At 38.1% G+C, this 23,144-nt stretch overlaps 1 protein-coding gene across 1 annotated transcript; it reads left to right on the forward strand.

Annotated features, from left to right (window-relative positions):
• Nucleotides 1-1,431: 1,431 nt before the first annotated feature.
• On the forward strand, nt 1,432-22,413 carry C1H6orf118 (chromosome 1 C6orf118 homolog). Its single transcript, XM_060753704.2, has 9 exons — nt 1,432-2,209; nt 2,875-2,997; nt 6,597-6,656; nt 9,819-9,943; nt 12,565-12,623; nt 13,669-13,853; nt 15,414-15,467; nt 16,275-16,336; nt 21,791-22,413. The coding sequence occupies exons 1-9, from the start codon at nt 1,535-1,537 to the stop codon at nt 21,891-21,893; spliced, it is 1,446 nt and encodes a 481-aa protein (XP_060609687.2). The 5' UTR covers nt 1,432-1,534; the 3' UTR covers nt 21,894-22,413.
• The last annotated feature ends 731 nt before the right edge of the window (nt 22,414-23,144 follow it).

Genomic DNA, 23,144 nt, shown 5'->3' on the forward strand with positions numbered 1-23,144 from the left:
AACATTCTTCATGAATGATTATCAAGTGATAGGAGTTGCAGTTCTGTGACAAAAGCCTGGGCTTCAGTCACCCACCTCCTGCTATTTGTGATGACCCTGAAGTAGTTCAAAATGATCTAACTTGTAAGAAATTATATCAATTGATTAATGTTTCTGTCACAATTTTGTGGCCACAGGTCTATAATCAGAAACTCTTACAATCAAGCCCATGTGACTGAAAAAGAATCATAGCCGAGACATTTCAAGTCTAAAATATTATTTCAGTTCAAAACACTGATTAGATGGGATATTTGAAATTGTGTGTTCAAATATTTAGACTGAACTGACATTTCATCAGATGCCATAGGTTTATGATGAATAACATGTATTTAACACACATCCACCTCCATCAAATATAAGTACAGAAGATTGAGAGACTTAAATTTCTGATCACTAGCCTCCAAATAGCACCTATAGCTTTTCCTTGTGTTATTTAAGGGTCCCACTATCAAAGAATATTCCCCAGTTCGAAATATGTGTTGTGGTTACTATAATATGTGTTGAAATGCTCTCTTCAAAGAGTGATGGTTTGCCTATTTGTCATCTCAGGTTAGCCCTTCTTGCTATGCATGGGGCAGAACATGAACAAGAGAAGTCCACTGACCATTGTTCCGAAGGGCTTGTGTAGTGCTCTCTGCTGATCTCCAGTCTCAGGACAGAAAGTGGAATGGTGAGATACAATGGGCCCTTGTTATCCACTGGGGTTTGGCTTCTGAATCCCAACCCCTGGATACCAAAACTCATGGGTGCTCAGGCCCCATTATGTACAATAGCATGTAGACACATGGCATCTCTTATACAGTATAAAATGGCAAAACTGAAGTTTGTTTTGGGGAAGTTTTTGGGAGGAATATTTTTGAGCTGTGGTTGGTTAAATCTGTGGATACAGAGGCCCAGCTGTACCAGATTTGCTTGGGATTATAGCAAGTGTCCACATTTGTTCATAAATCACTACTCAAATTCTAAATGTTAGTATACACCACACAAACGTATAAAACACGGACAGACATACATATGTGGGGAACTGATTAAGACAAACAAACATCACTTCTCTAGTTTGTCTAGGATCCTAGAAGAATGAAGTTAACCACAATTTTTTTTAAAAAATGCAGTTAACATTATTTTTATTTCTGACTGTTGATCAGTTCAACATGCATACATTTCCACAAATAATTTCAACTTGAGTACACCCACCAAATCAAGGGTTGAACTGTGAGTCAAGATATTGGTAAATCCAGTTGATTCAACATTTCTCTTCTAGTCAAGACAAACAATAAGATTTAGTCAATGTGTTTTAAATTGCTCTTAATTCTATTGATAATTCAATTAGATTTTAAGTGATTGCATACTTTTACTGAGATGTTTTGCTAATTGCCACCAACTCACCTTGGGTTTAATGTGGTCCTATGAATAAGAGACTACCGAGAATCTCAGTCATCAGCAGGCCTGCTCAGTTCTTGCAAACTCTTTTTTATCACAGGAAATAACATCCTACATGGCAGAAAAGAAGCAAAATTACAACCTCACAAACATTTTAGATGGAGTGGAAAAGGCTCACAAAGCCGACATTCAGCTTTACACCTCAGGTCACTTAAATCACAACAAGCTTTTCAAGCCCCAAGAATTGATAAAGCACAACTATTGGAAAAGTGCCCAAAAATCTGCCTCAATTTTCCAGAGAAGACCCCAATTTACAGCACCCAGTGATGCATCTAGGAAGGCATCTAGGAAGGGAAATACACCAGTTGCCACCCGGGCCAAATCTGCTTTATTTTCATGTCAGCAATCTCAGGCATCCACTGCCAACTCAGTAGCCCCAGCCCATATTTCGCTTGGTGCTACTGCTTTCACATGGCAAAGAAAAGAGAATGAAGAAGAAACAAAGGAGGAATCTGATATATTTGAGAGACAACTAATAAGAGAAGAGCTAGAAATTCCAGAGATGAAAATGCTCAAATACCGACCAACAAGGAGCAGTCGGCTTTGTGTCACAAGAGAGAGTAAAGATGAATACCAATTCTTTCCTTCCTACTTGGCTGGCGTAACCAAAACGGACCAGTTCCACAAGTTCATGCAAGTTCAGAAGGATTTTATTGTCAAACAGGATTTGCTTGAGAATGACTATATAGGAAGCAAGTCAGCAGAGCACCATGAAAGGAGGTTGGCACAGGTAAATAAACAAGCTGGTGGATGGGCAAACAGTTTAGACATGCTCCCCTTAAAATGGAAACCCTTGAAAAATGAAATGTTGGGGGAGGGATCACTGCTGAAACCTCAATAAATTATGCATACTAGGTACTATGAACTTCTGTCAGATTGACTTTGACTAATGGAAACTCTATGAATGAGAAACCTCCAGGTCACCTTGTCATCAGCAGTCATGCCCAGGCATGCAGACTCAGAAATTGATTGAGTCTATCCATCTGCAACGTTTTATTTTTTTATTTATTTATTATTTGAACTTATATGCCGCCACTCCCCTGGGGCTCGGAGCAGCTTACAAGAATGGCTAAGAATTGTTATCTTCCTTTTCCCAACTGGCTTCTGTCTTACAAAGCATGGCTATCTTTTTTTTTTTGAAAGTAATACCTTCTCATGATATGCCCTAAGTATGACAGTCTCAGTTTAGTCATCTTGGCTTCTAGAGAGAGTTCAGGCTTTATTTGCTCTAGGGCCCACTGATTTGTACTGCTTCCATCAGCATTACCGTTTGCTTCACCAATGCATACAATTCTACCACCTCAGAAAGGTAGTGCCATTACTGGCATAACATATCACATTTGAAGTTATTAAATTGGAATAAATCTTTTGAGAAGGATTTTGATTTATTTTCAGGCACTCCAGTATATCTGCGACTGCAATCGCCCACATTTTTACCGTTTGCAGGCTGTTAGTGATGTGTTTGAAGATATCTGCAACAACTCTTTGATATTTGGTGATGTATTGAAGGAAGTGAAAGTATGTGTTGTTTGTATGATTAATGTAGTGTACCATGTACCTGCACTACCATTTAAGTTTTCATTTGTCTTCAGATAATTTCATGGCTCTATGTAACTTAAGACAACCTTTCTGTAATAATATACTGACTGAAAAAGAGCATTCACAAAAACTATGCTTCATAAAATGGCCCATTCTCTGCACTCAGACATGACTAGAAGTCTTACCCAACGGAAGGACATTAGTTATTACTATGTTTTAAAAATTCCAAAATTATTGCAGCTGCCAAGGTGTCCTGTTTTGCCCCAGAAACAGTCTTACAACAAGGGTTAAAGCAACTAAAAAAGATTTACTTCAGCAAAATGATAATACTCTAACAAACAGCAGCAAAGGAACAGAAGGAAAATCCCAAAAGCAAAGCAAATGTCTTACATCAGACATAAAACCAGGTTCTTTGGCAAAAAGTCTTTGTGAGGCACTTGCTGGAGCTGCAAGCAAGGAAACCGGAGCACAGAAGCACTGAGTAGAATGGTTGCTGCCAGGACTGACCACTTGCGTTAGTGCTGATTTATAGCCCTCAGCTACTAGCACAAGTGTTCCTAGGGCAAGGTCTGATTGCTCAGCATCCTTGTAGCAATGCTAGCTGACTTTCTTCTTTCTTCCTTTACCCTTCAGCATCCCTGAAAGGTAGGAACTGGCAGTATGTTTTCCTCCTCAACACTTGGCTCCAAATCTCAAACTTCTACATCTTCCGCCTCCTGTTTTACCACCTCCTCCTCAGAAGAGGAGTATTCAACACTAGGCAGGCAGAATCTGAACCTTGGTCATGCAGTATTTGAGTTCCTATGTGAGTCTGCAACTGTAGAAAAATATGTCCTTGCTTTCAGATATCCTCTGGGCTAACCATGGACATTGAGGCCAGGGAAAATCATACGCAGGATGCTAGCTGCTAGCTCTTCCTATGTGTGGTCTCAGGATTTGCATATGAAAGGAGTAGGAAGAGGAGGAGGAGACTGAGCATGAACATTGTTCCATTTTTCCTACATCAATCATATGATTTATTTTTTTTCACTACTGGAGTTGACTTGAATTATTATCATTCATTTATACAGTGCCATCATTGTACATAGTACTTTATAAGTATGGTAAGAACAACAAAACAGTTCCCTGGCCCTACTTCTACAATCTAATCACAACACTGAAGGAAAGGAGAATGTTAGTATGGGGGGAAATTAAGTCAAGGCAGTGGCAGTTGTGATGAAGAAAGCCCCCTATTTATTACTGGGTCTACACATGATAGAGCTGTGTCAGCCTTTCTCACTTTCTCCCTCCAAGATCAGGTCATTTGTATTTGGGATGGACAGAAAGCTTTTCATGTGCTTCTGGGCTTCAGTATGATGGAGCTGTGGTTAGCTCTTCTTCTCTTCCTCTGGACCCAGGGCAATGGCAGTGGAGATCAAAGGAGGACTATCATCTGCTTCTGGACCGAGGCATGATGGAGTATTCCTGCCTTCTCTATCCCTCCAAATCTAACTGAATATATATAACAACTGCAAGCTATTTGTTATACTGGGCACTTTGACATCAGTGTGCTTTTTTCATTCCTATCAATCAGGATACATGCATAGATATATATACACAGTTACATGAAACATTTCACATGAGGCTTTCACCTATGCAACATCTATGCAAACATTTATACAAGGGAGGCTGTAATTTCTTATGGGAATTATGTTTCATTGGACACAGCATTACTTGCTTCTCTACACAAGTTTCTGCATCATGGGATTAGTTGGCCAGTTAATTAAATAAAAATGAGATAATTAATGAAATGCACAGTCCTTAAGTAGTTGACAGCTGTAAAATTATGTTGGAATCTGGTTAATTTAATCACAGTTTATCAAGTGCTTCTTACTGATTCAGTTGCATTTAACAGAGAGCCTTAAACACAAAAGCAAAGAGAAACGGGACATCCCTACTGCTGATAATCTGGAAACAAAGGATGGCCACTAATGTGGGCAGATCTTTTGCTTGTTTTTTTTTTTTGGTTGGTTGGTTGGTTAGTTGGTTGGTCTTTTTGCAATGCATGTCTCAGGTAGCCCCAGTATAGAGAAAAAAATCCAGATTTTTTTCAAATAGCTTTTATTAGGTTTTTGGTTATACAATAGGTGAAAAAAGGAGGTGGTGAGCAGGATAGGAAAGGGTTGAAAGGGTGGAAAAGGTTTATTGGAAGCGGGGTATGGGTGGGAAGGGGGATCGGAAGGTGGAGTGGGGGAGAGGGGGGTTGGTAAAATAGGTTGTGTGTTCTGACTTCCCATCTTCTTCCCTACGGTTATTAATATTTTTGGTTCTTCAAGGTCTCTCTCGCTTGATTGGCTGACGCTTTCCTGATGGTTTCCTTAAGAGCATTCCGTTTTAGTGTTCATCTTATATCTATTATCCATTTTAGGTTTTCGTGAGTTATAAAATTCTTTACTGGTGACCAGTCTGTTTTTGGTATTTTCAAATTCTGCTGTAAACTCAGCAATTGTGTTAATTTGTCCATGTTCATAATATCTGCAATCTTCATTAGCCATTGTTCTATGGCAGATTTTAAAAAAAATGTTTTTTGTTATTCCCAGACGCATCCTGGACAATTACTGCAATGTGATTTCCCCTTTAACTGTTGTGGTTGTATCCTATTGAATTCTGTAATTTGCCATTTAGATAGGAATTTAGAACTACAGGGGCCCTTTGTGTCAACTGGGGTTTGGTTTCTGGACTCCCCCTGGATTGATGCTAACTCAAGGCCTCTTATTTATGTAATAACTAAAAATGTGTCACTTATATACAATTGGAAATCAAATGTTGCTTTTTTGAGTTGATTCTGTGGATGCAGAATCCATGGATATGGAGGGCCAATCTTATCAGCCTGAGAGTTCTAGAGCTTCATCAATACTACATAAACTAGTATTTCATAGAAGTTAGAGTGCAATTAAATTTATTTATTTAAAACTTTTATATACCGATCTTCTCACTTCCGTAGAGGGACTCAGACCAGCTTACAGCAAGGATTCAATGCTACTAATACAAGTTAAAACATCATGCAACAATACAAGATTAAAATACATATAGATAAAATACATAATATACCAAATCGCCAAGGTAAAACCATGTTCAACTCAGTCCGCATATGTGGTCACTCACTTTGATCTGTATTCAGTCTCAGCCATTAATTCTGGGAATGCTTCATTCCATAAACAGGATTTCACTAGTCTCCTGAAGGACAAGAGGGAGGGGGCAGTTTTAATCTCGCTCAGGAGAGAGTTCCATAGCCAGGGGGCCACCACAGCAAAGGTCCTGTCTCTTGTCCCCACCAAGCGCGCTTGCGAAGGTGGTGGGACTGAGAACAGGGCCTCTCCGGAAGATCTTAATGTCCTTGTTGTTAAAGCACTATAATTGGGTTGAGTAAAAGTGCCCTAGAAGCAACCAGTTTTATGGGTTTCTTCACCTTTTTGCTTCTTCTCTTGGGCATGGTGCAGCCTACAGCAAGCACTGAGAGCAACTATTTAACCCTCAGCCCACTGTGCTTTAAATTATCTGAATGACATTTCTGTAACATTCTCAATTCTACTTTACAGAATGAATATGAGCTCTATATGGTGATCCTGCTGGAGTCTCTGCCTACAGTGCAATACAGAGTAATGTAATTTTTGTTTCCAGTGTATGTCAAATCTAACATTTTGCCAAGTTCTTCAGTGAAAGCTCCTCTCTTGTAAAGTGAGGATACAAATGCAGAGGCCCTCCAGATAGTATTGACTGTACAGTTCAGCATTCCACCGTTGGGGAATGTTAAGAGTTGTAGTCTGACAACATCTGGATCGCACCAGTTGTAATGGGTGGTTTTTTAATGGTCTCATAGAACACAGACTCTTATGTCTATAAATATTCCCCATAGTAACTAGCATATCTTTTAAACAGCACAGCACTTTGATATCTCTTATTTCTAAGGTTTGATCTGGCATTCCTTACTCGTTTTTTTCTCATATCCATCATTAAATTGTACAATCTGAGGGAGTAGATTAGATTATTCTGGTTGAAATTTCAGGAGGGAAAAACATCAAGATGATTAATTTTTAACATTTTGCATTCATTTTATGCGTATTCTTTAAAAAATATTCATTTTTATTTTTGAAATGTGTGTTTTTTGTATATATTTCAAGTATGTTTTCCCCAAGTGATCAGTCACTGAACTCTGTGCGTGTATGTGTATTTCCACTCATACACACTTTATAAATATATGCATTGCCCCAAGGCATTTTATTGCACTTAAAAAAACCCAAACTATAACAGAAACTTGGGAAGTATAAATTGGGTAAATCTGACAATACACTGAGAATTTTTTTTCCACATAAGACCTCTAAGAAACATGGACACACTCATGTAAAAGGAAGACAAAGATAAAAACTACACACCAAGTTAATTACTCAGGAGAGCATTCAAAATCAGAGTCTGCAATGGTATAGATCACTCTATTGCCTCATTCTGCAGCATGCTGATATCTGGTCTGTTTATGCGTAGGAGATCATTCATGTTAGACTCAGATTGTCTAGCAAGGCTATTTTATTAATCACTATATATATATATATATATATATATATATATATATATAAATTTGTTAGGGGCATCCAACGAGGAAACAAAACTCAAAAACCCCCCAACGAAACTTAACCAAAATTCCCATGCCCATAACACAACCCACAAGGTACAAACATATCTACTCAAAATGAAAAACAACACAACAACACACTCACAAAACGGCAAAACAACAAAACTCAAAAATCCCCCAACGAAACTTAACCAAAATTCCCATGCCCATAACACAACCCACAAGGTACAAACATATCTACTCAAAATGAAAAACAACACAACAACACACTCACAAAACGGCAAAAGGATAAAACTCTACAATAAACCAACGAAACTTAACCAAAATTCCCATGCTCATAACACAACCCACAAGATACAAACGTATCTACTCAAAATGAAAAACAACACAACAACACACTCACAAAACGGCAAAACAACTGAGCATGCGCATTGGCGCCCAGCCGCAAGTTCCCTGGCGCGCGCACATGCCCTTCCGGCCAACGTTCCCTCTGCGGAAACCATGCCCACTCCAAGCCCTGCCGCGCCGCTTCCCGCACACACACACACCCCTGCCGCACACACACACACAACCCCACACTCCATCACTCCCCCCGCCGCCGCACACACACACGCAACCCCACTCCCCCCGCCGCCGCACACACACACGCAACCCCACACTCCATCACTTCCCCTGCTGCCGCACGCACACACGCAACCCCACTCCCCCCGCCGCCGCACACATACACGCAACCCCACGCTCCATCACTCCCCCGCCGCCGCACGCACACACGCAACCCCACTCCCCCGCAGCCGCACACACACACACAACCCCACGCTCCATCACTCCCCCCCCCCCGCCGCACACACACACGCAACCCCACGCTCCATCACTCCCCCCGCCGCTGCACACACACACACAACCCCACGCTCCATCACTCCCCCACCCCAATCTTACCTCCTTTTACTTCAGGCCACCTCCAAACCCCACCCCGCCCCTTCCCGCCCTGTCAAAATCTAGGAAAGACAGGAAGGAAGGAAAGAAGGAAGAAAGAGAAAGGGAGGTAAAGAAAAAGGGGGAAGGAAGGAAAGTTAGAGAAAGAAGGAAGAAGAAAAGGAAAGAAAAGGAAAGATGGAAGGAAAGAAAAGAGAGACAGCAGAAAAGAAAGAAAAAGGGGGAAGGAAGGAAAGAGATAGAGAAAGAAGAGGAGAAGGAAAGATGGGAGGGAAGGAAGGAGGGAAAGAAGGAGAGAAAGAGGGTAGATTGGCCACAGCAACACGTGGCGGGTAAAGGTTGTTATTTCTATTATTATTATTATTATTATTATTATTATTATTATTATTATTATTATTATGCTATTGTTCCTATGAGACCCTGGAGGAATGGGAGAGGTGTCAGGTCCCAGAGGCAATGCATTGCATTATTGTTATTGTTATGATGGTGGTAAAATAAAAGGAAATAAAAAGTGAAAGAAGGAAGCAAACAGGGAGGGAAGAAAGGCAAAGGAAGAAAGGGGGAGGGAATGAAGGAAAGAGAGAAGGATGAAACCAAGTAGTGAAAGAAAGAAAGAGGTAGAGAAGGAAGAAAGGAAAGAAAGGGGGAGGAAAAGGGGGAAGGAATAGGTAGGTACCTCTCTTTCATAATAGTCCAGATATCTACCTCAACTTTGATAAGTTTTACTATAGGCCACAGCAACGCGTGGCAGGGCACAGGTAATATATATATATATATATATATATATATATATATATATATATCCTTCAGATATCTACCTCTGTAGTACATTCAGATCCTGTTAAAAATATTGTGCTCATCACAATTGTGTTCATGTGTTGGTGTAATGATGTGTGTGTGTGTGTACACTTGATTGTAGATGTGTCATAATTGTTCAAGGACCCCATGCACAATCCAACATGAACGCACTACTGTTCAGAGGTGTGACTTCAAATATTGAATGATGAATTTATTTCCAATATTTCTATCCCGCCCTTCTCAACCCCCAAGTGGGGACTCAGGGCAGCTTACAAATTGGCCACAATTCGAAGCCTCAATATAATACAAATATACACACAAATAGCAATAGTAGTATTCACTATCCAATGTCAGTAAATGACAAATTGTGGGCACACAATATCTGGTAGTTCTAAAATTCATAGCTCTTATCCTTCCCACTTGCTGAAATGTCTTCCTGCTTATTCATTTTTCTCCCATGAAGACTTTGCAAAATGAAGTCAAAGGCATGAGGAAGAGAACAGTGATGACCCATGAAATAGAAGAGAAAAGGAATGACATACAGGCTCTTATGCAGAAATCCAAAGTGGCTTTAGCAAGAAATGAAGAGTAAGTTATGTAAGTGGGAGAGATTAGTACAACGCATGCCATAAATTTAGAAAACATCTTACCTCAGATTCAGTCACATAGTTCTCCAGACAAAGATTCAAAAATCTATTTTGTTGTTACATTCAGCTAAATGTGATGGCTGAGTTTAACTTATATTGAAACAAATAGCCAGATTTAAGGGTTCAGTATTATACAAATCAAAGCAATGCCATTCCCCTTAGCATAAAACAAATTTCTATTTACTCATATGTTGAATGTATGCAGCATTTTTACAATCTTACATACAATTTGGCTGCAATCCCACAAAGTTCAATGATGTAAATAGTCTATGTGCAGGTCATATTCTTTCAGCCTCAGAAGAAGGTATAGGCAAATGCCATCTGAACAAATTCTGTCAAATGAACCTTGTGATAGATTTTTTTAGGGTCGTCATAAATTGGAAATGGCTTGAAGGCACACAACAATGGCAGTGTGCAGAACTACAGCCATGCAATGCACCCCTATCTTGAATTACCCAGACTTGTACAGAATGAAATGGGATTCCCTGCATGCATTGGAAGAACTGGAGTCTTCATTTCTTGTTAAGTATTCTTGACAAGGTCCATCCCCATGAAAAGCAGGACCAAACAAACTTCTTGTATATCCAGAAGATGCAGAAAGCCTCCCACCCACATAATTGGACAGGATGGCCCATATGGTTTCTTCTCACTCTGATTCTGATTTTACCATCACATATTTTTAATTTGGGAAGTTTGAATTCCCAATGTAGATTTCTCAGATGTCTACTAAAATCTCACAGGATTGCTCTACTGTAAAAGTGATTATTTTAACAACTGTAATTTAGCAATGTTCAGAGCTGGACATGGTCTTTACAAATTCTTCCATATGGAAGAGCATATGTGCAGTACATATTGATTAAATCTAGATGTGGATTCCCATATCTGAAGGAGTTAAACTCTGATGTCTAAATATCAAATACTACTTATCAAATCAAACAAACAATCTAGAACCCTTTGTGTAGTGTTTTGTCATTTTTAAAATAATCTTTTAACATTATTCTAATTTTGTAGCTGGACATTTTTCATGTAGTTAGGTTCTAAGTACAATAAGAAACAAAGCTCGTGATCCCTTAAAACATGGATTTCAGCAAATGCTGTTTGCATCTGCCACAATTCCTTTTTCTACATAACCTTACAAGGACAGGAGCTTTTACCCTCATTTAAATGTGTAACTTTATGTCTAGTAGAAAAATAAAGTGTGCAATAGGGAATAGTTTATTTTCTCTAGTTTACAAAATGCGCTTCAATTGTGAACAAGTTTATTTTCAATGTCAAAGGGAAAAGAAAAGGATAAACAAACAGGAAATATAATAGTTAAAATGATAGCGTGTGTAAATTAATGTTACTGCAAAATAGTTGAGAAATAGATGAGGACAAGATATATATATATATATATATATATATATATATACATATATTCCAAAAACCTGCTTAATCTAATATATTAGTGGGACCAATCACCTGACTGCCTTTACAGAACAAGTCTATAGCCCTATGGTTAAAAAAAATCCCACAAGATTAAATACACAAACACTTTTTTTAAAGATAAACTAAAATAATTCTTTTAAAATAATTGAAAAACATTGTCATTTATACCAGACAAAAGCACTCTCCCTGGTTTTAACAGCCAAAGGATGGGTGGGTAGAGCAACAAAATCCTAGAGACCTGCTAAAAAATAAAGTAGCCAGAATAGGGCCATCCCAGGCTCTCAGATTTCTAACCCGAGACCTAGGAATGGCCCTTTGTAATGTCACAGGGTGTAGGCTCTGGTGATAGTACAAGGATAATTTTAAGGGAAATCCCCTGGCAGTGTGATTAAACATGATATACTTAAGCACCAACCACAGCTGCACATACTACCATTCAAATAAAAACACCAGGTCCAACAAATGAAGTTCCTGTAGAAGAGGGACATCTCGAGATACCTGGGGAAAATTCTATTAAACATATAAGTATTTAGAGAAGTGTAGGCTTGTTTTAGAAGACGGTTACCTATTTCATGTCAGAATAGCTTCTGTTTTGAATTCACCCAAATAATAAATACATGGATGAAGAAAGTCTCAGTGATGTCTGGATCCTTCTGGCACCTTTAGGAACCCTCAAACAAAGACTACACTGCTTGGATTTGGTCCCTCAAATCAATACTAGGCTTTAGTGATCAGTACCCCCCATCTCCTTTCCACTTTTTGTTGCACAGAAAACATATTTTTTTCTCTGTTGAAAACAACATATTGCATAGGAAAATATTTCATGTGAAAAAATTCATGTCTACCCCCCTTTTTGTTGCTTAAATTATTTCTTCTCACAAATAGTATAATATATGATCTAAAATGTGTAGAAACTCTCAAAAGTACACCCAGTGGAGAAAATATTAAAATATTTATCCTACCATATGGGAATAAAATAGGCTATTAGAGTATCATCATAACACAAACCAATTATACATGGCCTCAGCATGTCATCAACGTAATCTATCTTAAAATAACTTTCCAAGCTTGTTCACACCAAAAACACTTTCTAAAATTAGCAACAACGGTTTCTCCTCTTTATTCACAATTTAGACTCAGGCATGAGTTAGAAATGGAATCGTGGGCAAGCCAGTCTGTCTCCAAAGTAGGTGGTAAGTAATATGGTTGTTTTGAATAATTATACTTTCTTTGTGAGGCACGCAGAAAAACTATGTAGCCCAGTACACTGCTAGACTTGCTCAGAGACGTTTCCCATTGACTAAAGTCATCTCTAAGGAAAGCCATAACTAATAATTATTATTTATTACCCACCTCTCCTTGCATCTTGAGGCTGGTTACAACGTAGTTAAAACAGCAAGGTGAAAAAAGCACTATTAAAATTCATTTATCAAATATACAAGAGCGAAATGCAGCTTAGAATTTACCAATTAAATGCAGGTTAACATTCACAAGTTAAAATTGATTGGGAAGGCTGCCATTTCTGTTGAGTCTCTTTTACTTTTGCCACTGGATCACGTAACTCTTGGGGCACTCAGTGCCAAATTATGCATGGAGCTGACCTGGGATAACACAGGAGAAGGTTACTTTAATGTGGCCTTGACCCACATTAACCAAAGTTATGGGTTGCTCCATGACTTTGGTCAATGTGGGCCCATGCAAACAATCAGCCTGGTACTTTTTACACAGCTGAAACCTTTTACACAGCTATCACATGTTCTTCCAACTCAGGAGGCCCAGAGACACAGGATGGAACTCACTGTCCCTGCCAGTTCTCCTTTTTGCAGCAGTCTTCAGCTATGATATGGGTCCTACTGGTTGTTGTTGCCTGCAGTGGTGTCAACTGAGGAAATAGGGCAATTAGGGAAGGGATGAGGAGAGGAAGTGACAATAAATTATCTCTCCCCCCACCCCCCCATCACTCTAGTGCTTTAGTCTATGCCATTGCAAGCAGTGAGCGATGCAGAACCCAGGTCATGCCCATACACCAGTGTGTAACAGTGAATGGTATGGGTGGCCATCTGACACCACCAAACTGGATTCAGCACCACTGGTTGGTGAGGACTCCTTTCTCACCTCCACATTGTGTACACCATTCCAGGAGCAATCCAACGTATAACATATGGAATTGGCCCTGGGATAATGGGTCAGTATAGATCTGCTCATAGTCTAGTGATGGTAATTTCTTTGCCTCTTCAGTAAAGGATCGTGAGCAGCAGGCAGCAGGGACTCCTTTGCTTTCCACTGCTGAGCAGATGGCATCCCTGAGGTGTCAAATTATCATGAAATGGGAGGAGATTGGAGCCATGGAAAAAGAAATTAAAGATACTATGACTTTTGCTGGCATTGCAAACATCAAAGAGAAGACAGTTAAAGAATTAGAGGTAAGACCTAAGGGTGTAATGGACATCTGGGGCATTTCCAGCTTCAATTAAGAAGGAAGAGTTTATGCCTTAGTTTTACCTTTTTAAAAATTCATTTAAGTGTAGTGAGAACATGTTATTGATTTTATTTTGCATTTTATGCACTGCAAGCTGCTTCAAACATATTATTGAGAAACTGGGAAGAAAATAAAATGAGAAGAAGAATAGCAACATGGGTTTCTTGCTTAGATTTGAGATGCTTAATGTTTAGGATTTAAAAATAAACACTCTCTACATCTCTCATGTGATGACCATAAAAAAGGGATCTCAAGTTTCACTACCATTTTTAAACAAACAACAATTAAGTTGTACATCTGCTTAATGACATTTTACAGAAGCATAATAAACAAGCAAACCTCAAACTGTGGTTTATGAATTTGGCTTCCTTCCATGAACTGATATTAACCAAATTTTAGGGTTCAAACATGTTCAGCTCTTGATAATTCTATTCCATTTTATTTATCATGTTTAACAGACCAGGAATACAGAGGTCACAGTAAATATAACACAAAGTGAAACATAAAAACAAAGGTATTATCAGGTAAAATGTACATATATGCAGAAGAGCAAACAACATGAATAAAAGCAGATTTGTATAGTTTTCAAATTTCCAGATTCAAAATTTCTGGAGAGACACATTTTTACACATTCCTGTTCATTTACACTTTATCCGGATAAAGAACATGAATATTTTTATACCATGGCAAACACATTCTTGCTATTTTCTCATATAAGAAGCAGGAAGCAGTGACTTGCACTCACTCTCCCAGCCCATTGCCAGAGTGCCAGCCCCACTGCATGCCCCCCATTGGTAGGCATTGGATATGTAGTGCAGACTCTAAGGCATGGCAGCTAGATGGGGCTGGCTACAGAGAGTGTAAAACATCCCTGTTGCAATCACTCCATTGGCTGCCACTCCATTTCTGGGCACAATTCAGAGTACTAGTTTTGGCCTATTAAACCTTATATGGCTTGAGTCCAGGTTAACTGGAAGATGGTGTATCTCTGTATGAGCTTTTTAGAACTCTAGGATCTTCTGGAGAGAGCATCCTCTCCATTCCACCAACCCCCCAAGCTTCTTTGGTGGGAAAAAGGGAGATGGCCTTTCTACCAGACTCTGGAATCCCCTCCCTAGAAAGAACAGGATTACCCCATCCCTGCTTGCCTTCTACAGGTAGGGGAAAACATGCCTCTGCCATCAAACATTTATAAAATAATGAAGAAGTTGCTGAGCATGATATGAGTGATATTTGGCTATGGTGGTGGCTCGGGGGGTGATGGTGGTGTCATTTTTATATGCAGTCTTAATTGTATTTAAATGTTATGCTTCATGACACTACATATATCTCAATTTGCTCTGGTTTTAAATTGTATTGTGTCATGTTTGCTGTTAGCTTTGTTATATTTGGAGGAAAGTGGAATAAAAATACAGTAAACAGAATAAAATTAAATATTTTTTATTACTGATTTTAGGGGGAAATATTTTTCTATTGACTAAATGCCAAATTATGTTTTTGTCAGGGTGAAGCATCAAAACTTCAGGCATCTAACACATTTCTGAAGAAACAAATAAAGGTAAGTTCACTCAGCAGCATAATGACCCAGGATCTATCAATACCATCAATATAGTTGAACACTAGCAGTATGGTAGTACCTGACGTGGATTTGACAGAAGGCTGTGTGTAAGCAATCTTGTCTCTATAGGATATGACTTACACTCATCCTGTAACCTTGATCTGGGATAGCTAAAATATTCAGTACACAGGATGTATGACGATTACTTTTTAGGCTTTGTTGGATGTGCTCCAATTTACAGTTTTCTTGCTGCATTTTTGATTCAGGGGTGGTCTACATAGCCATTTTCAACTTTTATGAATACTATTACTTTAAAATTTACCACACTAAACTGGTGTTAAATATGTGATTACAGGGGTGAACCACAGTATCACTAGTTGAAATATTTCATCCATCAGAAGACCACTGAATACTGCCTCTCACTTCTCTCACTGCCCAGGGAGAATAATATGGTTCTCTTCTTATAGTGACATGTATAAGCTATTGAAATATATTTTTCCTTTATTTCCCTGTGGAAGAGTACTGTTATAATGCATGTAATTGCTTCATATGTTTCAAATTTGTTGTTGCCTTCTAGTTAATTCTTACAAGGTAAACTTGTCATAGGTTTTCTTGGTAGGACTTACTCAGATAGGTTTGCCATTGTCTTTTAAGAGAGAGTGATTTTCATAAAGGTTTAGATTTTTATTTGGACCTGAACTTCCAGAATCACAACCCAATACTTAGACTACTGCACCACACTTCGTTATTGAAATATTTTGTATAAGCTACAGAAAATATTAATCTTTCTCCCTGTGTGTTTTGTAGGATGCTGAAAGCGATATCACAGCCTCATTCAAGAGGCATAATCTTAGCTCAGAGTCCCAGAGGTGAGTCTCAATCTTGTGATATCATTTGGGCAGTTGTGATACCATCAGTCAGTCCCAGTGCTGGCACTTAGCAGGAGGACTTGACTATGAAATCTATATAGAAAAATTGATCCTGAATATGGCAAGAATGCACTTCCTTTATAACATTTATGTTTGAGAATGACTCTTTGATTTCAATGGGATTTGCTTTGAGTAAATGTGCAGTATTAGTTTTATTGTGACAAATTTTACCATTGCATTGAAACTTCTGATGAGTTTTAAGCTTAGTTATGAGACAGAGACTTTAATCAGCTTGATCTATGACATTTGCCTGGAATTCAGCAGGGATAGATGTTGCGGTTTGATTCTGCTGAAGCCCTTGGCAGCTTTCTGTCCATTCATCATGTTATCTTTAGAGCCACTGGAATGAGACTTGGAGGCATTGTTTTACAATGACTCAATTCCTGTTGCTGAGATGAGACCAACATCCCATCAACTTCTTGACTGCTGGCCTGTGAAGACCCTCAAGACTCCTACACCTCTAATTTAACATATAGATAAACTGCTGGGAGAGGCTGCCTGAAGCCTTCGAGTTCAGTGCTGTCCATTTGCTGATAACAGTCAGCTTTATTTCTCCTTTTCACATTACTCTATTATAATGGTGCAAGCCAGTGTTTTAAGTCAGTAATAGATTGAGCGAGGACAAACAAATAGAAACTCAATCCAGAAGGTATAAAGTGGCTTTTTTGTCAGTCAAAAAGCAAATCAGAAAACAGGAATCCAGCTTGTAATAGATGTGTTTACATTCTTCCTTAAGATGCAGGTTCAAAACCATGTGTTGCAATTCAGTACAGGCAGTCCCCAAGTTATGAACAAAATAGGTTCTGTAGGTTTGTTCTTAAGTTGGATTTGTTTTTAAGTTAGAACAGGTACATTTTGTGCCCCTGTTCAGAAGATTTTACATCACCTTTTGGATTTTGAAAAATGTTGGTTTGTTTTGCAAGCAAAAATTGGTGATAAAGCTTCAGTGGAGACACCTTTCCCCCATGATAACTTATTCAGGAGTAGATTTCCCTTCTTTGTGGTAGATTCCTCTCACTTCCTATTGTCTCACCCCCATTCTTAACTATGAATCATTTGTAAGTTGGATGTTTGTAACACAGGGACTGCCTGTATTTAATAAGATCATACACTAGAACTAAAAAGTGACATTGACACTATATAATGAGTGAAGGTAGACTTCATTAATATAAAAATTTAATGCAGGGGCAGGCAACTGCATGGGGGCCAATTCCTCCACTCCTGGACTGCACCTCTCCACAGCAACCCATCATATTGTTGTTTATTATGTTTATTTTTATCCCTCTTTTCTCCAAATTTAAAGACTTAAGGTGACTCATTTCTCCTTTGCAGTCTTTCTCAAAATGGTCACTATTTTAAGAAGGATTACAAAGGCAAACTGAAATCTTTAGACGTACTATAGAGTTCTCAGAGCTTGCAGGAATAATTTCTTTTGTACATTTTCATGCAATTGAGTAGCATTCTGCATGAAATTTGGGGTTAACTCAAAAATTGGGTGGGGAGAGAGTTGTTTAGGGCTTCCGAGGACACAAAAATGGGATCTTAGGGTCATATGCAGCCTCATATGCAGTTCACCCACTCCCAATTTAATGTAATGTATATTTATCTTGGTAGCTAGACAAAATTACTTCCATAAGCTGAGAAAAATTGGTTAGACTCTTTGATGTTCCAGAGCTCTCAAACAGTGCTGCTTTTTGAGTAACACACAAGGTCATTGGTGCACTGGTGACATCTTTCTGAAATGTTACACCAACCTTCATTTCTCTATAACTATTAGTCATCCAAACAATAGTTTTCTCTCTGCCACAACTAGTGTCAAAGACTTTTGTTCAAGCATTGAGGGCTCTGGATTCTTTGTCACCACTAAGAGAAGAGTTAATCTGCTAGATGTGAGTTATTATTTGGTCAGTTAATGATAGGATTTTGGAAGTTGGACTTTGCCATCACAAAGCCAGATTTGTCCAGTCCTAGTGACACAGGAAAGAGGAAGCTTAAAAGAACACTAGCAACACCGTCCTTCCAAGTACAGTGAAAATAATTCCATCGAAAGTAAAATAAAAATAAACCAGCAGTGTTATTTTAAAACCATTAAAGTACAGCCATCCTAGAGGTTATTAGAAATAAAATATTAAGGTAATTAGCAGCAGATAATACTGAAATACAAGGTTAATTAGTCACATTTATAGGCTGTTAATTATTAAAAGTAATTAGCCCTGAGATAGCTAAAGAAATGCCCTCACTAAATATTTTTTAATGTGCTAAACTTTTAAGACTGTTTTCAGTTTTGCTCCTGGTAAAGTGCACATTTAAATTCTTTGAAAACTGTGCTGCGCCTTGGGGATATTTGCATAATAAGACAGTTTATAAATGAGGGTGCTCCCAAATCTTGCCCTCCCTTTATTATGATTCTCAGTTCGAAAGCTGGCATAACTCTTCTCCATTATAGATTAGGGAGTTTGGAAGACTGTGAGAAGCAGGAGAATCAAAGTCTGTCTTGGAGGCATATAATTGAAGGAGGGTGTCTAATTGTGAGACGTCAGAACTGTATCATCTCTTCGCCCTTGGTGCTCATGAGCTCATTTAAATGCCATTAATTATCGGCAAGGCACAGATTAATAATGCAACTGTTCAGTCCCCAAAGTAGCAACTTCTCAGGTGCTATGATGTTGTCTACTGACCTGAAGGCAAAATATGTAGTCCATGTCTACATGAGTCAATATTTATCAGTGCACAAGTTACCCTTTAGATTCAAACACTTCTTCCTAAGATTCCTTACATTTATTTAAATTGTATTTTATTTGAACATTCACAAACTGCTTTTATGAACCAGATCCACCCTATACTTTAAACTGTACCTTCATACATGCCAGTAGCCAGTGGAGGTGTAGGAGTAGGGAAATTGAACAAAATTCCATTATAACCATTTTAAAATATATTTTGAGGAATGTAATAAAAAATACAAAATTAGGAGCTATAGAAACCCACTATAGAATAGGATTAATATATTTTTAGGCTTCATCTAAAGTAGTAGTTGTGAATTCATAAAGTCCTGCTGATATAATGAATCTTTTCTAATCAGGACTAGCAACTCAGAGATTTAACAGAGATTGCTGCTCCACAATATTCTAAAGATTTGTGCATCTAAGAAGGTTTATGTGAGTGTATGATTTTTGGGGGAAGGAAGTGAAGGTTTAAATTAGAGGTTTTTCCATATGTGCATATCAGTATAGCTATGGTGTGGGCATGCTGTATTAATTTCAACGAAACAGACAATTATCTTCATTTTCCTCTTCCTCCTCTTGACAATAATGGGACTCAAGACCTATACATATAATTAAAAGCATACTAAAAGTCAGCATTAAAATGAAATAAATTTACTAATCACATTAAATCAATTTAAATTATTATTATGTGCCTTCTGATGTATGGTGACCTTATCATTTTCTGCAAGATTTCTTTAGAGGGGTAGCTTTTTGTTTCTTCTAAGGCTGAGACAACGTGACTTGGCCACAGTTATCCAATGTGTTTCTATAGGTTGATCAAGGATTCAAACTCTAGTGTCCAGAGTTGTAATCCTATTCCCAAACCACTATGTTTAAAATATATTCTTTAAACAGATAACTAAAATGAGTTAAATCAATGTAGTTTAAAGCAATGTAGCAGCCATGTGCAGTCCTTTCCTTTAAAAACTCAAGTTTTATAAGCCTCTACAAATAATAAAATCTCCAGCCAAAGCAAGGACAGCAAGAGGGTAAGATCTTAGCACCCCTTAAGAGAAAGCGAATAGCCTCTGAAAAGGACCTCTTTCATTTTCCTACCTACTATGCCTTTGAAGGTGGTAGGCTCTTTCCTTTAGATCTTAAGGTCCAAGCAAGCTTGTATGGGGAGATGCAATATCAGATAATAATAATAATAATAATAATAATAATAATAATCTTTAATAATAAGATAGCTTTGATGTAAACTCAGTGGGGATTTATGGATCATAACCAATACTTTAAACTGTACCTTCATACATGCCAGTAGCCAGTGGAGGTGTAGGAGTAGGGAAATTGAAGGACCCTGTAACCACCTCCAGATAATTTTCTGGCTGCAATAGTAAGTGAACACTCTCCAAAGATAGCCCATGTCGAATCAAACATGTATCACCATAGCTAGAACAGGCATTTCCAGAAATAGATAGGTTGGTACTAGTTTTAAATGTGCAAAAGCAGTCCTGACTACCACAAAAACCTGGTGCTCTAGATTCAATGCTGAATCCAGGAGTACAATCAAATTACAAACTTGCATCTTCAGGGGTATTGTAACTCCAACTGACCAGAAACACTTCTGTGTTGTGTGGACTGAGCTTCAATTTGCTTGTCCTAAACCAATTAATTACAAGTGCCAGACATTGATTTAGAAGTGAAAGAGCTTCCTTGGACTTAGGTGGAAAGAAATAGAATTGACTTGAGTGTCATGACATTGACTTATTTCGGGCACTGAACCCAAACCTCTAGATGACCTGTCTAAGAGGCTTCATGTATGTGTTGAATAGCATAGGAGACAGAATGGAGCCCTAAGGAAAGCCACAGATCAGTGGTCATTTGAAGGAACAGCTCTAGCAACATTAAAGTGAATCTGTCATTCAGATATGCCTTTTTAAAAGTAAGACAAAGTTAGTTAAGATGGTAGAGGTAAAATGAAAACTCAGATCTTAGCATTCATTAACTCTCTAACCCCACTCCAACTTGGCATTTTAATTCTATCACTATTGCTAATAATACTGCCGTATATTTCCATCTTCATTTGGGGAGTCCAAAGCAAATCTCATCTGTGTCTTATATTAATCTCCTTCCTAGTGATATACAGAACTAAATGTAAGACATTGCAGAAAAGTTCATACTAATAACACACTTCTGAAGAAAATATGCAACTAGTCAGCATTCACATAGATGAGACAAAAAGAGACAGCCACATCAATATAACCAGCCCTCCATATTCTGGGATTAGGGGCACAGGATCCTTGTGAAAGTGAAAAACCATGACCAAAGCTTTTTTTTTTTTACCTGCGAGCACACCTATCTAGGAAATACTAAGTCTACCAGCACAACTCTATGGTCAATTTCCACTGGAAACTGACCATAGAATTACATTGGATGACCTGAACATTTCTATACTACTTTTTCCCAACCCATTTAATGGTTAGTGGAGAACAAAAGGAATCGGATAAACATCAAGCTATGTCACAATGGCTACATTCCCAATGATGATGTCACCCTTGAGGATTTCTGGAGAACCTCTGGGAAAAACCTTTCTGTCTAAGGGCAAATATTTGCATCATTTACTTCAGAACTATAAGTACTTGTTTAAGTAATTGTCCTCTTCTTTTTTTCCCCATTTCTTGATCTTTAGACATCTGTGGACTATAGTGAAGGAATTCTTGTCACCTGATGGCGAGGATGACCCTCTCGAGATAGTAGATTCATTTTCTGAGTCTTCTTTACTGACCTTTTAATATCAGTATTTCTAAGAAGGAAATGCCAATATGGAAAATGAATGTTGAAACAACTTAGAACTTTTGCATTGAATGTGTTATTTGGGGGAAGCTGGATGAAATTCTTCCTTCCTTTTTCTCTTCTTCCCTCTGCACACAGAACCATGTATCATGTTTTTATACGCAAAATTATGTGCACATATAATAATAGCTATAGTGATACTGTCTGCTGGTTGTAGTTTTGACAAAATAATGGCCACTATATTTGAAGGGTGATTTCTTTAATGGATTTGGGTTCTGTGTTGCCATAAATAACTAATCTTTTTAATGATTTCTTTTTGAGAAGGAAAATAATTAGCAGACTGAAGATACAGTGTGTGAACAATTTTCTACTTCAAATATGATTAAATCCATAGAAATCTTATGAAAGCTTTGACTGTAATAGTGAGAAAAAAAATGATTGTAAAAATGCTTTCTTTTTATTAAAACAAGCCTTGCCTTTATTTCCAAGAATGTTATTAAATGTCACACATAAAATTTATTGAACTACGTGTTGACTATGTAATTAAAATGTCACACTAGCTGGACTTCTTTCGTTATTGATTACCAATTTCTTATAGAACTAGATTTTTATTTGCTGGTCTTTGTTAGATTAAGCAACACCAAAATCTTTTAATTGGTCTATGGAAAGTTTTATGCTTCGGAATAACTACACAGTTATTTTTTGCATGTGGTAAATTTGAGACTATTTTAAATTTTATTCTCAAATTTATCACACATCAGTTTATTAGTCCTCAGGGTGCTTCAGTTTCTTAGATGGTGGACTACAAAATAATGATTTGGGTGAACAAATGAAGGGCAGCTGCCTTAAGTTTCAGTGCTCTTCTGTTGTTCTCTAGAACAGTTTCCATTCAAATACTGAGTCAAGTAGTGGTTTGTGTGGTTTGGCAGTCCTGCTGTCTCGGAGGCAACTTAAGCAGTACCTATTGGACTGCCATGTGGGTCTGATCTTGTCTGGGATGCTAGTTCAGGCCCATATTTTTTGTCTTCTGACTTTTCCTAAAGTTGATCTTAAAGTAGAATTAAAGACAGAACATCTAAAATACTCAATGGAAGTACCTGTGCATCATGAAGACAACATGCATTATTCAAGGTGAGTCCAGGTATTTTTGTTTGTTTGTTTAGATAACCTCTATGTCAAGATTTCAAATAAAGAAGCCCTTACCTGCCAGTGGAAGGTATGCATGGAAGTGTTTAACCTTCCATCTTATG

Source organism: Anolis sagrei, chromosome 1, assembly GCF_037176765.1.
Source record: "Anolis sagrei isolate rAnoSag1 chromosome 1, rAnoSag1.mat, whole genome shotgun sequence".
Classification (NCBI taxonomy): Eukaryota; Metazoa; Chordata; class Lepidosauria; order Squamata; family Dactyloidae; genus Anolis; species Anolis sagrei.